The sequence below is a fragment of the Candoia aspera genome, chromosome 2 (genome assembly GCF_035149785.1).
Source record: "Candoia aspera isolate rCanAsp1 chromosome 2, rCanAsp1.hap2, whole genome shotgun sequence".
NCBI classification, from domain to species: domain Eukaryota; kingdom Metazoa; phylum Chordata; class Lepidosauria; order Squamata; family Boidae; genus Candoia; species Candoia aspera.
The window spans coordinates 48,915,133-48,929,503 of NC_086154.1; the positions used below are offsets into that span (position 1 = coordinate 48,915,133).

General features: G+C 37.5%; 1 protein-coding gene across 1 annotated transcript in view; it reads right to left on the reverse strand.

Moving 5' to 3' along the window:
- Positions 1 to 209: 209 nt before the first annotated feature.
- LOC134489973 (voltage-dependent calcium channel subunit alpha-2/delta-3-like) overlaps positions 210 to 14,371 on the reverse strand; it is a 178,617-nt gene continuing 164,455 nt past the window's right edge. The window contains exon 22 of the mRNA XM_063292850.1: positions 210 to 441. Within this exon, the coding sequence (XP_063148920.1) occupies positions 273 to 441 (169 nt within the window). The 3' untranslated portion in view covers positions 210 to 272. The remainder of the gene's footprint in view (positions 442 to 14,371) is intronic.

The following is a 14,371-nucleotide window of genomic DNA, read 5'->3' on the forward strand; positions in this document are numbered from 1 at the left end:
GCTCAGCAGCTCAGCGGTTTAACCTGCAGCACCACTATGTTCCCTATGGCAATATTACCTCAAATGAAATGTCCTCACTTCTGAAGATATTCTCTGTCTTACATAATTAAACTAAATTCACAATGAGCATTCAAAATTTGGACCTCCACATGTGTGTTTTCATTTTATTTGCAATAATTTAATAAACCATGGGTTGGATTAAGGCATCACTTGATTTAACTATTAACTAACTTAATTCCAATTGGTCTCACTAAGTGTTAGCTAAATATTTGCTAAATGTTTGTATCCAAGCATAAGACATTAACATTATTGTAGAAGAAAAGGATATACCTTATTTCTATTGGTTCCATGGTAATTGGTGAAACTGACTCGCAGTCACATTCATTACTTACTACTACCATGAAGAGATTGCTATTTTGAATTTGTTGGATAACAAACGACCTGCCAGCAAAGAATCAATAATTAATATAATGATCACTAAAAGAAATGTAAGGAAGAAGCAAACATGGGTCAAGGCACCACGCAACTTGGGAGTAGAAGCAAAGTTAGGAAGGTTCTTCACCTACACCAATTGTTGTATACTGATTCCCATCATCCGTATGTGATAATGATTTGTAGAATAATACAATAGCATTCTTTGTGGCAACTTGACACTACACATGGATTGATTTAACCCAAATTAGGCAATTAGCTAATGGAATAGCTCTTTTTTTCTCTTTATTAATTGTGAAGTAAATTCTATTCTGTGAAATTTCACATCATGACACATCAAGGAATGAGCACAATCCAGCCAGGGTTGGCTCCTACCAACCTCTAATGCAGATATGCAGATATACAAGCATGGGTTCATTTCAATGTTATACAAATGGACTTCTGTTTGCAGAGTAGGGCTTGTCCCTCCTCTTCCCTTGGCACAGATGACAGGGGGAAGAGGGATAGTTGCCAAGGGAATGGGATCCTCCAGAATGTATTTGGAGCAGAGGATTGCAATATTAATCTCTGTGTTAACTTGTAATGATGTTTAATCACAAACCTCTTTCTAAGATAATCATAGGTGGTTATTCATTATTCCATATTCATATTTTGCATATTTGCAGTGGGTAAATACAAGCTAGGCATTGTTACTGAAAGGGTTCCAGGTATCCACAAGTTTGGTTGAGTGGTTCTAGTTGGAGCACTTTTTGTGTGCTTTATAGATGGACAAAATGGCAGATGGGCTTTTTGCATACATGACTTTGTCTCCCCACAAGATCTTGCTGTCTGTGATTTCATTATACATAGTTAATAGGCTGAAACAGAACCCACCCACCCATCCCCCCCACACACTGATAAGTTGCCTATAACATTAGCTGAGCCATTTCATCTGATATCTAAATATCTTCTGAGGTTATTATTTTCCAGTTAGAAAAGCAGATTCCCTCATGGACAATGACATGTTTCAGAAGTGCAGTTCTGTGTTCTTCTACCCTGCTGTCTTGACACTCCCCTATCCATATGGTAAAGGACTCTACTTCTGTATTAATCTTTAAATCAGTTCCATGTAACATGTCATGACATGTAACGCCACTGAATCCAGAATAGATGATTTCAGTGGTCTGGCAGGGAAGCATGAAGTTAAATGAGGACTTGACGATGTGTAGATGTGGACAAAAGCATATTTCCACTCAGACGTCTTTACTTAAAATACATATTGTCTTACTAAGAAAATGCTCTGCTTTTTCCAAAAATCACAGAAAATCGAAGGAGGGGGAAGATGTGCAAGGGAGGCAGAAGTCTTTGAACTGGCTCTGGGAAAGAAACAACATGGAAATCTGCAATTAAAAGAGCACTGAGAGGAAGATTAAATGCTCTTGGGGTTTTTAAACTTATTGAACCCCCATTAAAATTACACTTACTGGGATCTGTAATATGATGATGATGATAAACACAACGTGCATTTACAGTCTAACACACTAGGTTTGAACTTCCTAACAACATCTACAAACAGCTGGACCATGTAGCATAACTGACATCAGTGTAATGGAGCATCTGTGGCTTTGCGGATTTGTGGGGAGGGGGAGAGAGGGGCCAATAAAAGGAAAGGAGGAACATTCCTTAACACAGAATAACAGCTACATTTTAAGTAGGAGGATATCTCGGAAAGTTATAAATATTTATCTGATCCCAAGGGGAATAAAATACAGTTCCAGGGTACCCATTTCAGGAAGGGCCATCACCCCGGCCCATAGGGCGCAGCATTTTCAACGGCAGCTTTGCATGTAAAACTAGCTCACAAGATGCCTGAAAGGAGATACAGTATCCAGCTGTGTTGACACAGTTACCGTTTGCTGGAACGGCTCATGGTGTTTGAAGGAGGTTGCTTCTAGCGGGGAAAGGGAAAAGGGATTAGACTCTAGAGATCTGGCTAGAGGCTTAAATGATGTGGACTGCCCCATATTCGGAAGTGCTCCCAGGGACATTCGAACACAGGAGGAAATCTAACATCAGTGACACTGATCAGGGCATACTTGGTCTTAAACTGCCTGTGCTATGGATGTACTCTAATGACTTTATACTACATAATGTTAAATTTGTACGTGGAACAGCTGATCCAATTCCTATCAGCACAAGCCAGCTCCTGGAAGGTTCAGATTGGGGAAAGCTGACTTAGTTTTTCACCCATATGAAAGAACTAGAAGCTCCTCAGCAGTTTACGGAATATACTTCTAAGCAACTTCCTGTTTTGTTAAAGCATGCAGGGTATCCTGGGAAATATGTTCCCTTGTTTTCTTTGAATCTTACTTCCAAGTATGTGTGCATAGAGCTATAGCCCTGGCAATCTTAGTGAGAATCTGGTTTCAAAAGGGCATCTCAGCCAGCAATTCAGCTTATAAGAACACCACTTTAAAAGTCTTCTTCTGAATCTCCTACAAGATCACTCATTACTCCAGCCAGATCCCTAACATGTAAGGTTTTAATGGCAGGGAGGGAAGGCTCATGTTATTTCTGGTCCACATAAGTTTCACCTGTGTTCATTCATAAATTAATTGCATTACATTCCCTTATAGATCTGTGGATATTTTTAAAGAAACACAAAAACACATGACAATTTACCCTGTTTAACATTTCTTACAACCCCCCTCCCACACATTAATAAGTAATCTCTTGTAAAAAGACTTTCTTTTACACATTTTGCTTTAAAACCCATGTTTTGTACACAGAATAAGGACTCAAAAGACAAATATATGGACCTTTGACCAGAGTTTTTCAGTTGGGTTTTTCTCCAAGTTTCATATATGTAAAGGCAAACAACAAACATCAGGACAGAAATAGGAACAACTCACACCCCTCTCTAGTATGTTTCACCCCAATAAGGTGGCTATACCTTTCCCTGAGCCATTAGGCATCTGGATACAACTGATCCCAGCTAACACTCTAGGGTCACAGATCACAATGAATTGGATTCCCTCCACTGTCCTGGCAAGTCATCAGCATCCCAGCTTAGGTTTCTTCACCTATCCCCTCCTAGGATGACAGAGCCTTTTTTGTGTAACAGTATAAAAAGACCGCACACAGGCTGTTCAGGCCTTCTCTGAATGAGTCTTTATCCCACAGACACTCTTATCCCTAAGTTTCCATCTGTGCATAATTTAATGAAGTATTGGCTGCTTCTCCATTCCTGTAGCCTAATTAGGCATGACCATGTAATGTCAATTCTGAGTTATGCACAAGGGCAATTCCATGTTGGTTCATAAGCAAAGGATTAGGTTATCACTATCAGATGTATAAGAAAGATATAGTTGGAGTAGCGCTTTTCTGCAGTCTCCATTGTGCAATTCATCAGAAAAAAAGTTCTCTTTTTGTCTAGGTCACTGAAACTAGATATTTCCAGTAACATGCAAGGTTTTGAATCAAGAAAGGAAGAATGGGAAACATGCATCCCACAACATGTTTCTGAACTTCAACTTTTGAGAGTCCTATCCAGCATGGCCAATATTGAGGGGTGCCGGGAGTTGTAGTTCAGCAACATCTGGAAAGCCACATATTGTCGATGATGATGATGATTGGTCGCATAGTCAACCAGATGTTTAGACTGGATTTGGCATTTTTGTCCACCTATCGAGTCCTTCCTAAGGTGGTGGTAGTGGTGGTGGTATTATTATTATTATTAAGATTTTTATCCCACTTTTTTTTTAAATGGTCAACTCAAGGCAGACAACATCCCTCCTACCTCCTATTTTCCCCACAACAACAACCCCGTGAGATGGGTTGAGCAGAGAGAGAGTGACTGGCCCAAAGTCACCCAGCCAGCTTTCTCACTTAAGGGAGGCCTAGAACTCACCGTCTCCTGGTTTCTAGCCAGCACTTTAAGCACCACTGGTTATCTATTTCTCTAACAGACAGCCTTCAAAGAGTTAATGGGATTGATTGCTGAATTCTGTCCATGACATACTTTCTGATCCAGGTTTGCTGAACTCAGGCAAGCTTTGAAACTCATTATTGCCATGTATGGTAAAATTCCTAATCTGGAGTTGAAGAGAAAAAATTCATAAGGAGTGGATTCTCCTATCAGTGTAACATTCTGATTGGAGAAAGCATCTGGATGATACTTCCATACATCTGTAGACTTCTTCAAGAATATGTACATGGGAATTCTAATGGCTCTATACTCTGATCAAAATGTAAGCAACTTGTAGCTTTATAATCCACTGAGAACGGCAGTTATTCAGTACATTACTAATATAAAAATACATAAAAATAAATTAGTACTGCCTTTTAGTTTTGAATTTACACTACCCATTTGTCATGATAACAAGCAGCAAAGTGGCAGGAAGAAGATCTGGAGGTATTTTGACAGAAATATTCCTTTTAATATCTTGGAAGGAGCTCTGAGCAATTAGCAAATATCTGTGACATACACAGAGATACAAACCTCATCACACATCCAGTTGCTAGTGTGAAAGACACAGTACATCTAAATAAATTCTATTCAAATTGAATGAAAAAACATTTTTATGTCTATTGTGCTATAAACTAAATTGCAACACAACTGGGTTATGAAAAGAAGTCACACAAATTTCTTCATTTTATCACTGAAAAACCAAACACAAAGCTTTACTTTTCTGACTAAACTATCTAAATATTAGATTGGAAAAATTCATTTTGTTTCACCATTTAAGGCAGGAAAGTATTATCACCATTATCATGTCAGAAGCAAAAAAAGAGACAGATTTATTTGCTTTGGTGAGAAAAATGAAATCCACTGAGGAAAAGGATGAATTTCGACCTAAATTTAGCACCCAAATTTTGGATTACCTTGCTTCTACTTTTACTATATAAAACCTAGAAGTCCTGTCAATGAACATAAGGAATGTAAAAATATATAGTTACCAAATAGGAAGGTGATCTTCCTGCAAACAATTTCTGTGAACTGTGGGTACTGGGGTGGGTAAGATCAACTTACATTTGGTGAGAACAGAAAACTCTGGTGAAAATGGGCAGGAGGAACTAATATTTAAAGCAAGCTGCTGCAGACATCACTGCTGAAAGCTTGAATGCCTTTGAATATTGCATGTCAGTAATTTGGAAGTGCTAGATTCACCCCCCCGTTGGCATTCCCTTTTTGTGACAATTAACAGGCCGGGGGAGGCTCTGCCCTGCAGACCCTCACTCTCTACACATATAGGGAAAAAAGAGAACATGAAGAACATATAACTCCGCTGCTCTGCAAGCTGCATTGGGTGCCAGTTTGCTTCCGGGCCCAATTCAAGGTGTTGGTTATTACCTTTAAAGCCTTACATGGCATGGGGCCAGGTTACCTAAGGGACCACTTCACCCCCGTTACATCAACCCGTCCCACCCAGTCATGCAGAGAGGGCATGCTACGGACCCCGTCTGCAAGAGAATTCCATCTGGCGGGGTCCAGGAGGCGGGCCTTCTCTGCAGCACCTCCCGCCCTTTGGAACATCCTTCCCCCGGAAGTGAGGTTGGCTTCCTTGCTTCTGGACTTCAGAAAACAGCTGAAAACCTGGTTTTGTCACCATGCTTGGAGTGGGGAGAGGAAGAGCCATTCCTGGGGCTGGTTAGTGCCCTAGCCCTACAAGGACCAGCCTTATCCCTTATGGGCTGAATTGATCTGCCCTTATTTGGATTTTATTGTACTTTATATTGTATTTTATATTTATTGAAATAGTATTATTTATTGAATTTTAAATTGTTTTTACTGTGAACCGCCCAGGGTCCCCCATATGGGGACGATGGGTGATGATAAAAATATGATAAAATAATAAAATAAAATAAATAAAGAACAAACAGTTCAGTCTTTAAACAATCCCATTTCAGTCCCAGCTGAGAATCCCAGATCCATCTCGAGCACAGCAGTAGCCTTACCTAGGAGTAAGAAGAATTGAATTCAGTAGGACTGACTTCATGAGCACAGATCTCTGCAGTCTCTACTTTACTAGGTGAATATGCATGTTTACTTGTATGTATGAATAAGTACAAAAGAGCAGTTTGTGTGTGAGAGAATGCTCTCTCTGTGTGTATCTATACAGACACACAATTAAAAAGGGAAGTTATTTAACTGTACAAGAGTTCCTTATTTTAAAGGCAATTAATTGAAAGCAATAGCTGTTAGGTCAATTGATATTACTTTTTTTTTGGTCTTGACCTCACCCTTCTTTTACATTATGGCTTCTGACCAGCATGTATATATCCATACATACATGTACACAGATATGCAAATAATTCACTTGCATACACTTGTTGCAAAATCTCAAGGATTGATTTTAATTGGTGTTGCCAACTCTAGCAAATAAACGAAGGTAGGCAACATACAGAATTTTTGTGTGATTTTATAAGCCCTTTTCATCTCATCCTTCTTTTAGGTGGAGATACTGACATTCAAGGTTTGTTTCTGTTCAGGTGTATGCAATAATAAAAATTATCTTCAGAATAATAAAAGCATACCTTTCTTTTATATGATTTCCAGCTTTTAGGAGATTCTCAATTTAAAAAAACATGGTTAGAGCAAACTACTGGGTAAATTGACATTTATGTCATTCGCAATAGGTGAAGAAAATACCAGTTACAGGGAGGGTTTTTTTAACTGAATTCTATATTAAAATATCAAAAGTATGTTAGTATGTCCATGTATATCACATTTTCATGTTTGAATTAGAGAATTCTTTTGAAGTAAAGCTACATAAAAAAATTGAGCCTCTGCTTTATACAAAAGTATAAAGTATACATATTATAAAAGTGTAATTAGGTTAACAACTGCTGATGGTAAGGCAATATCACAAATACATAGAAAGAGCAGATCATGAATACTCTACATATAACAAGTGAATTCTCTTATATTTTTAAAGCCCTATTAAATTAGCATTCTGAATTATGCCTCCCATTTGAATCCATTCCCAAATTAGGATGATCAATATGTTTATCATTTAGAAAAAAAAATAAAGCAAAATAGTCCCAAATAATTACTCTGATTTCCTTAATTAAAAAATGAGGGGGGAGTTGTTAAAAGGATATACATTTGCTGATTGATTGACTGACTGATTATGTGCCATCAAGTCAGTGTTGACTGTTACCAATCCCACAGATAGATTTTCTTCATGAGGATCTGTCCTCAGCCTGATCCTTCAGGTCTTCCAATAATGCACCCATCACCTCTGTAATTGAGGCCATCAATCCTGCTGCTTGTTGTCCTCCTCTTCTCTTTCCTTCCAACCTTCCCAGCACCATAACTTCTCCAGAGAACTAGGTCTTCATATAATGTGTTCCAAACATTATAATTGGAGCCTGATCATTATGTCTCAAGTGAGAACTCTGGACTGATTTGTTCTACCATCCATTTGTTTGTTTTCTTGGTATTCTCAGAAGTCTTCTTCACAAGCAAAGTTCAAAAGCATCAAAACTCTTTCAAAGTCCAACTTTCACTTCCATAATGTGTCACAGGGAAAACCATTGCCTGCATGATTCTGATCTTTGCAGGTAGAGACATATCCCAGCATCTGAGTATCTTTTCCAAGGCCTTATTGCTACTCCACCAAGTACCAGTCTGTGGCATTTTTCTTGACTGCTGGTTCCTTTACTGTTGATAGTAAAGCTATCCACCATTTCAATATCTTCATTTAACTTCTAAAGTTGCTTGCTATTGTTATTAATTTGGTCTTCCTTATGTTTAATCTTAGCCCTATTTTTTCACTGTATTACTTGATTTTCATTACTAGAGCTTGCTGATCTTTGGCATTTTCAGCTGTTAGTGTTGTCAGCATATTGATGTTTCTTCTTCCAATCTTAAAATGCTCATCTTCTTCAAATCCAGCTCCTCTCAATATATAATCTGCATATAGGTTGAATACAGAAGAAGAGCATATAGCCTTGACTCACTCCTTTGCCAACCTGGACCCATTCTTTTTTTCCATGTTCCATCTAGACTGTGGCTTTCTGACCTGTGTCTAGGTTTCACATGGGGAGACTGAGATGTTCTAGGAATAGCTTTCTCCAGAGAGCTAGGTCTTCACATAATGTCATCACAGAAAATCAATTTTAAGTCCCAGAAACAGAAAAATTTCAGTGGATGGAAAATCTTGCTAGAAACTCCTGGCTGCAGGGGGAAAATGATCCACTTGAGTATTTCACCAGAGTGCTGTGGCGGAGAATACCCTATCTCTTGTATCCACCTGCACCACCTTAGAAAAAAGGGGAATCTGTCCACAGCGGTTTTTTTACCTTATTGAAACCAACATGCAAGCAATTCTAAACAAAAACAACAGTGAAAAACAGTAACTGGAGATGATTTAGATCCTTCAAGATTCAGATTAGCACTTTGGAAGTGATAAAAAAAACTGATAATTATCTTCACTGGAAACCATGGCCTGAACTAAGTACGAAGTAACATGTGGGTTAACCAAGGCCATTGTAGTTGGCCCTCTTATTTAAGGAACGCAAAATAAGAGAAAAGATGTCACCAGGCAGGAAAAAGGACACAGATTTCCATAACAAAAGAGTGTGACAGATGATCTGTAAGTTTGCTCAGTTTTCTAGGTTCGTACACCTGATGGGCACCTTCAAGGATATGTGTTTCAAAAGCAATTTATAGCATCATATTGCTGTAAGGGAGGAAGGAGTTTGCTGTTGCAAACCAAGTTTGTAAAACAACTCCAAGACATGAGCCTAAACCATCAGATAACCTGAAGTTGTTTTTGGAATCATGACTATAGTGGCTGAGTAACTGCAGGGGTCATGGATTTCTTTGGTGGTATAGATATATAGCACCTGTTGAAATAAGCCGTTCCCTAGTATAACCTAGATGGGTAGCTAACTTTAAGCATTCTATTTGCACTTGTGTTTTTAGTGGTTATGCTGGGATTTCATCTCACAACTGTTTCATTTTGATTTTTATTCTTGTTGGTTTAAGTTACAAAACAAAATGCACACACACACATATCCACAATTCATAAGTATCATAAACAGAAAATGATGTACGGTCTCTATTCAAATATCTGTTACTCACATAATTATCAGTTGCAAAACCCAAACCCTAATGGAGTGGAACAAACTTCAACTGTTCAACATGCAGATATCTGTTGTTTTGGTTTCCAACCCTCCTAATGTGTTTTCCAGATTTCTGGCTAGATTTCTAATTCACATTAAAAAAAAGTGATTGAAAGTTACATCTACATTGTCAGGCTATTTTTTAAAAACATGAAACAGGGAATGGATCATTTTTAAGCAATTAAAAGCAAAATAAATTAATTAAAAAGACAGTAGCTCAAGTTCAGCGTAAATCAGTAAAAAGATACACCTTATGGCTAATTTTTGTGTGAAATAGTCATTAGAAGCACAGTTTTAGCCAGCTTGCACAGCTTTGCTGAGCATGACCACTGAATGTGTTTGTTTTAACTGGGAAAGAAGAAGCTATTTCCAGTCGGATTATTATCTGCTAACCAGGGACTGGAATTGGAATTGAACAAATCAATAATAATTACAGAGTCATAGATTTGGAAGGGGCTCAGTACAGGGATCCAAGTGAAAACATCTCCATCAAATGGTTGTCTAGCCTCTACATGAATGCATCTAATGAAGGGGGAAACCCCTACCTCTCTGGTAATTGGTTCCATTCTCAGGCAGTTTTTTCTAATGTTCAATTGGAACCTGCCTTCCTGTAACTTAAATCCATTATTCCATGTCCTGCAGTGTAGAATGAGATAGAAGAAATCATCTCTCTGATACTCTTTCAAACAGTTGAAGAAGGGTATCAACTCCATCATCCCTCAGTCTCTTCTCAAGCATAAACATACTCAGCTCCTTCAATTCCCCTCCTTGGCCTTAGTTCATCTTTAGAGATCTTATTTAATTCTATTCCAATTTCTCTAAATACTTGTTCAAATATTTGCAGTGCCCAGAACTACACCCAATACTCAAGATATGTCTGGCCACAGCAAAAGAGATTAGAACTATTTCTTCCCATGATTCTGTCGATACGGTGTGAGCAAATAAAGAACTGAAGTTTGAATGGACTGACTCTTGGTTGTTCTTGGGCTGGGCCTGACATCAGTCGTGCCAGACTAAAGCTACTGTACCTAAACTAAGGGGAAATAACCTGGGTGGACCTCTTCATTTTCCCACCATTACCTCCCAGACTGTACCTCCATTTATCTCCTCCACCTCCTTGGAATGTGCTCCCTCCTTCCTGAGAACCAGCAGCACTGCTGAAATCCACCACAGTAACTTTAGAGAGGGTGAAGAGTTATTAAACCTGAGGGACTGTCTCATCCCATCACATCAACCTGTCCCACATGATCATGCAGAGATGGCATGTTATGGACCCTGTCAGTTAAAGAACTCTATTTGGTGGGGTCCAGGAAGCGGGCCTTCTCTGCAGTGGCACCCGCCCTTTGGAACCACCAGAGCTCTGCCACCAGAGGTCAGGCTAGCCCCATCCCTTTTGACCTTCTGGAAGTCCCTGAAGACCTGGCTCTGCTGCAGTGCCTGGGGTGGGGAGGGGAAGAGTTATTCCTGGGGATGGCTGGCACCTTAGAGTGCGCCCCCTGTATTTACGAACTTTCGTAGCGATCTCGTTTTTTATCTTCTATTTCCATTTTTATATTGTATTGTATTATATTATGCTTTATTATGATTCCTGTTTTTAATTTTTAACTGACTAATTTATTGTAAACTGCTCAGAGACCCTCTTCAGAGGGAGATGGGTGGAAGTATAAATTTGAGAAATAAATAAATTTGTATATACTTGTGATGAAGGTTGAAATTCACTTCTTTATATATTTCTTTTCTCTTTATTATTTTCTTACTTTTCTTTTTCTCTTTTTAATTTCTTTTTCTTTGTACTTTTTACTCCTCTTTATTCTATTCTTTTTAAGTTTAGTTTGTATTAGATTTTACTATTATATTTAAAATTCTTAATCAAAATTATATATATATATATATATATATATATATATATATATATATGAATGAATGAATGAATGAATGAATGAATGAATGAATGAATGAATGGAATGAGGGTAGTATGATCTTGTGGGGTGGAGTTGATGAATATCCACAGGGAAGTAAAGCTGTAGGTTTAATTATGAATTAAAGGGCTCACATGTATGTCAGAAAGTAAATATGAAAGTAGGAACAAATAGATTGGTGATACTATGATCCAGTCAGTAGTGATAAAGGAAGAACGAGAGCACATTTGGGGGAAATATAAATTAAATTAAATTAAATAAATAAATATTGTACAGCCTGCTGAATGAATGTAACAGGCGGGTTAGGGTGGGGAGGGAAATTCCATTAAGTGACATTAATGGATGGGTGGGAACATGACAGCAGAATAGAGAAGAAGAGATTGAGCCATTTGGAGACCCAAGAATTAAAGAGAAGGGTGATGTTTTTAGAAAGTATCTGCTTAGAATGCAGTCTGTTGATTTGAATATATGATTTAAGCTAAGTCTATTCATACATTCACAAGGCAACAGCATTAATAACTGTAAGGCATGATTGATTTGATGAAAGTTTGAGAGAATTATTGAAGGATACAAGGTTGATGAGTGATTATGAGACATACCATTATTTGGTAGTGTCATGGGTAAATCTTAGACAAAAATGGAGATAGAAGAAATGGAAAGAAGTGAAAGTGGCAAGTGTGAAAGTAGGATTTCAGGAAGAGAAAATACAAATCCTGTATTAATAATAATTAGTAAATAGAATAATCTCCCAACAGAAAGTCAATATAATAAAAGAAGATATGGAAGCTGCTTAGTAGAGAGTGAAGAGAATTATATTACAGAGTGGCACAGAAGCATGCTTGGTGCAATGATGAAGTGAAAGAAGCTGTGGTTAAGGAAGAAATGCATATAAGGAAAAAAGATTGCAGCAAAAAATGAGAATGAGAGAATGATACTGTATGATATGTGTACAGAGAAAAAGATAGTTGCAAAGAATGTAGCAGAGAATAAGGAATGGTGAAAACAAAAATAATACAAAGTAAATTTTATGGACATTTTAAAATGTTTTGGAAGTGAGTAAACTGGGCTAAACAAGGACCTCCAGAAGTGTGAATAAATTTAAAAATAAAAGTGAGGAAACAAATTGTGATGAAACTGCTGTAAGGTAATGTAGAAAAAATGTTGTCGAGCTTCTGTGGGAATAATAGTGATCATTGGGATTCTTTTTAGTGAATTGTATAACTGGCCTCAAAATCAAAATAATGTCTAATGCTGAATATTTACTATGAAGGTTTCCCATTTGAATTTCAAGTGGCATCTGCATTCTCTCCTGGTAACCACTGAGTTGTTAATGTTCTTCTCTTGACCAGAAAGGAAACTAAAAACACTTTAGAATTGGGCTATTACTCTTACAATTTTTCTGTATTGCAAATTTTAATATTTTCCTCATATTTTACTAGCACGGTGCTGCTATCATCTAAGATGCATTACAAAATACTATTTCAACGTAAAAGTCCTTTCAATCCATTTAACAGAGGAATACATGAGTCTTTCTTCCATTCGTAGAGCAGCAGAAGTATAGAACATGATCAGAACTAATTCCTGCTTTTTGTTCTGCACCTTTCTAACAACTTGTCCCGGCTAAACTGCCTTTTACAAAAGAAAATGGAATATTTGACCTAGGGTTTCTGAGTAACGTCTAATTAAAAAAAAGAAAATATCTTAGAAGGCAAAGTCAGTATTACACTAATTCTCTACTGATATACAATACAGTGAGAGTTTGCTATTTTTATCTTTTCCACTGTATTCACCAGGAACAAATTAGCTATGCTGGTCCCAGGGAAGGTGTAGTATCTTATCATTTCCTGGGGGGAAGAAATGGATCTGGACATAGACCCAAACAGCTCAGACTTCCCCATGCACTGACACTGGCACAGTCTGTTGCCTACTGTTAGGATTTTTCCATAAAACTCTTACAAAAGTTAAAAAAAAAAAAAATTATAGATTTTTAAAAATAGAACTTTAATAAATCTGGAAATAAATAGATTTCCATACCCAAATTAACCAGGGCAGATTTTTTTTTTTTTCAAAATTAAAATTTTGTGAGTTTTTTAAAAACCCTTTTCACTGTTGAAAGTCTGTTACTGAAACTTCACACAATTTGCCACGCAGCACTGTCATTATTGCAAAAGCTGTAAAAGTATGTGTTCTTGCATTTCATCAATTCAACACTGCTAATAGATGAAAAGATTTATTACCTAGTTTAAATCCTTGCCTAAATAAGGGCTGATTCACAGTAACATTTGACTTCCTAAATTTGGCTGAAATGTACTCCAATTTTAATCAGTTTTCTTAATCTAAATAATTCCTCCCATATATTTCTAGCAACTTAGCTGAAAATATTATGACAATAAAAGTCGCCTTGTGTTTAAAAATGATCCCCTCCCTATGAAAACTATAATCGTTAGCTTAAACCTTTTCTGTGGTGTGTTACAAGTGGAAACACTGGACTTTCCAGCAATTCCATTTTAGTAGTATTTTTCAAGAAGGAATATAGTTAGTCACAGATTGTGGATGTGGGAGAAACAGGACTAGTCATGGGTGAGCTCCCTTGTACTTGGTTCAGAAATTATCCACTTTTTCCAAGTGAGTCTTGGAAAAAATTGTCAGATTTTTCTAATCTGTTTCCAGAAAAGCTCAGGAAATGAAATGTAGACGGAATTTTCTGCAGAATTCCCTGGCAATTGGTTTTTCTTGCTAAGCAGGAAGCTCCTTGTGAGAAGATGGGGGAACTGATTTTGAAGGGAGCTCACCAGAAATAAAGAAGCAATTTAGGTCTCTTCTTTACTAGGTCAAATACCTCATATACTCACCAATACTCCCACTTTCTGTTAGAGTTAATAGGATTTATAACTTTTTATGGTTCCTGA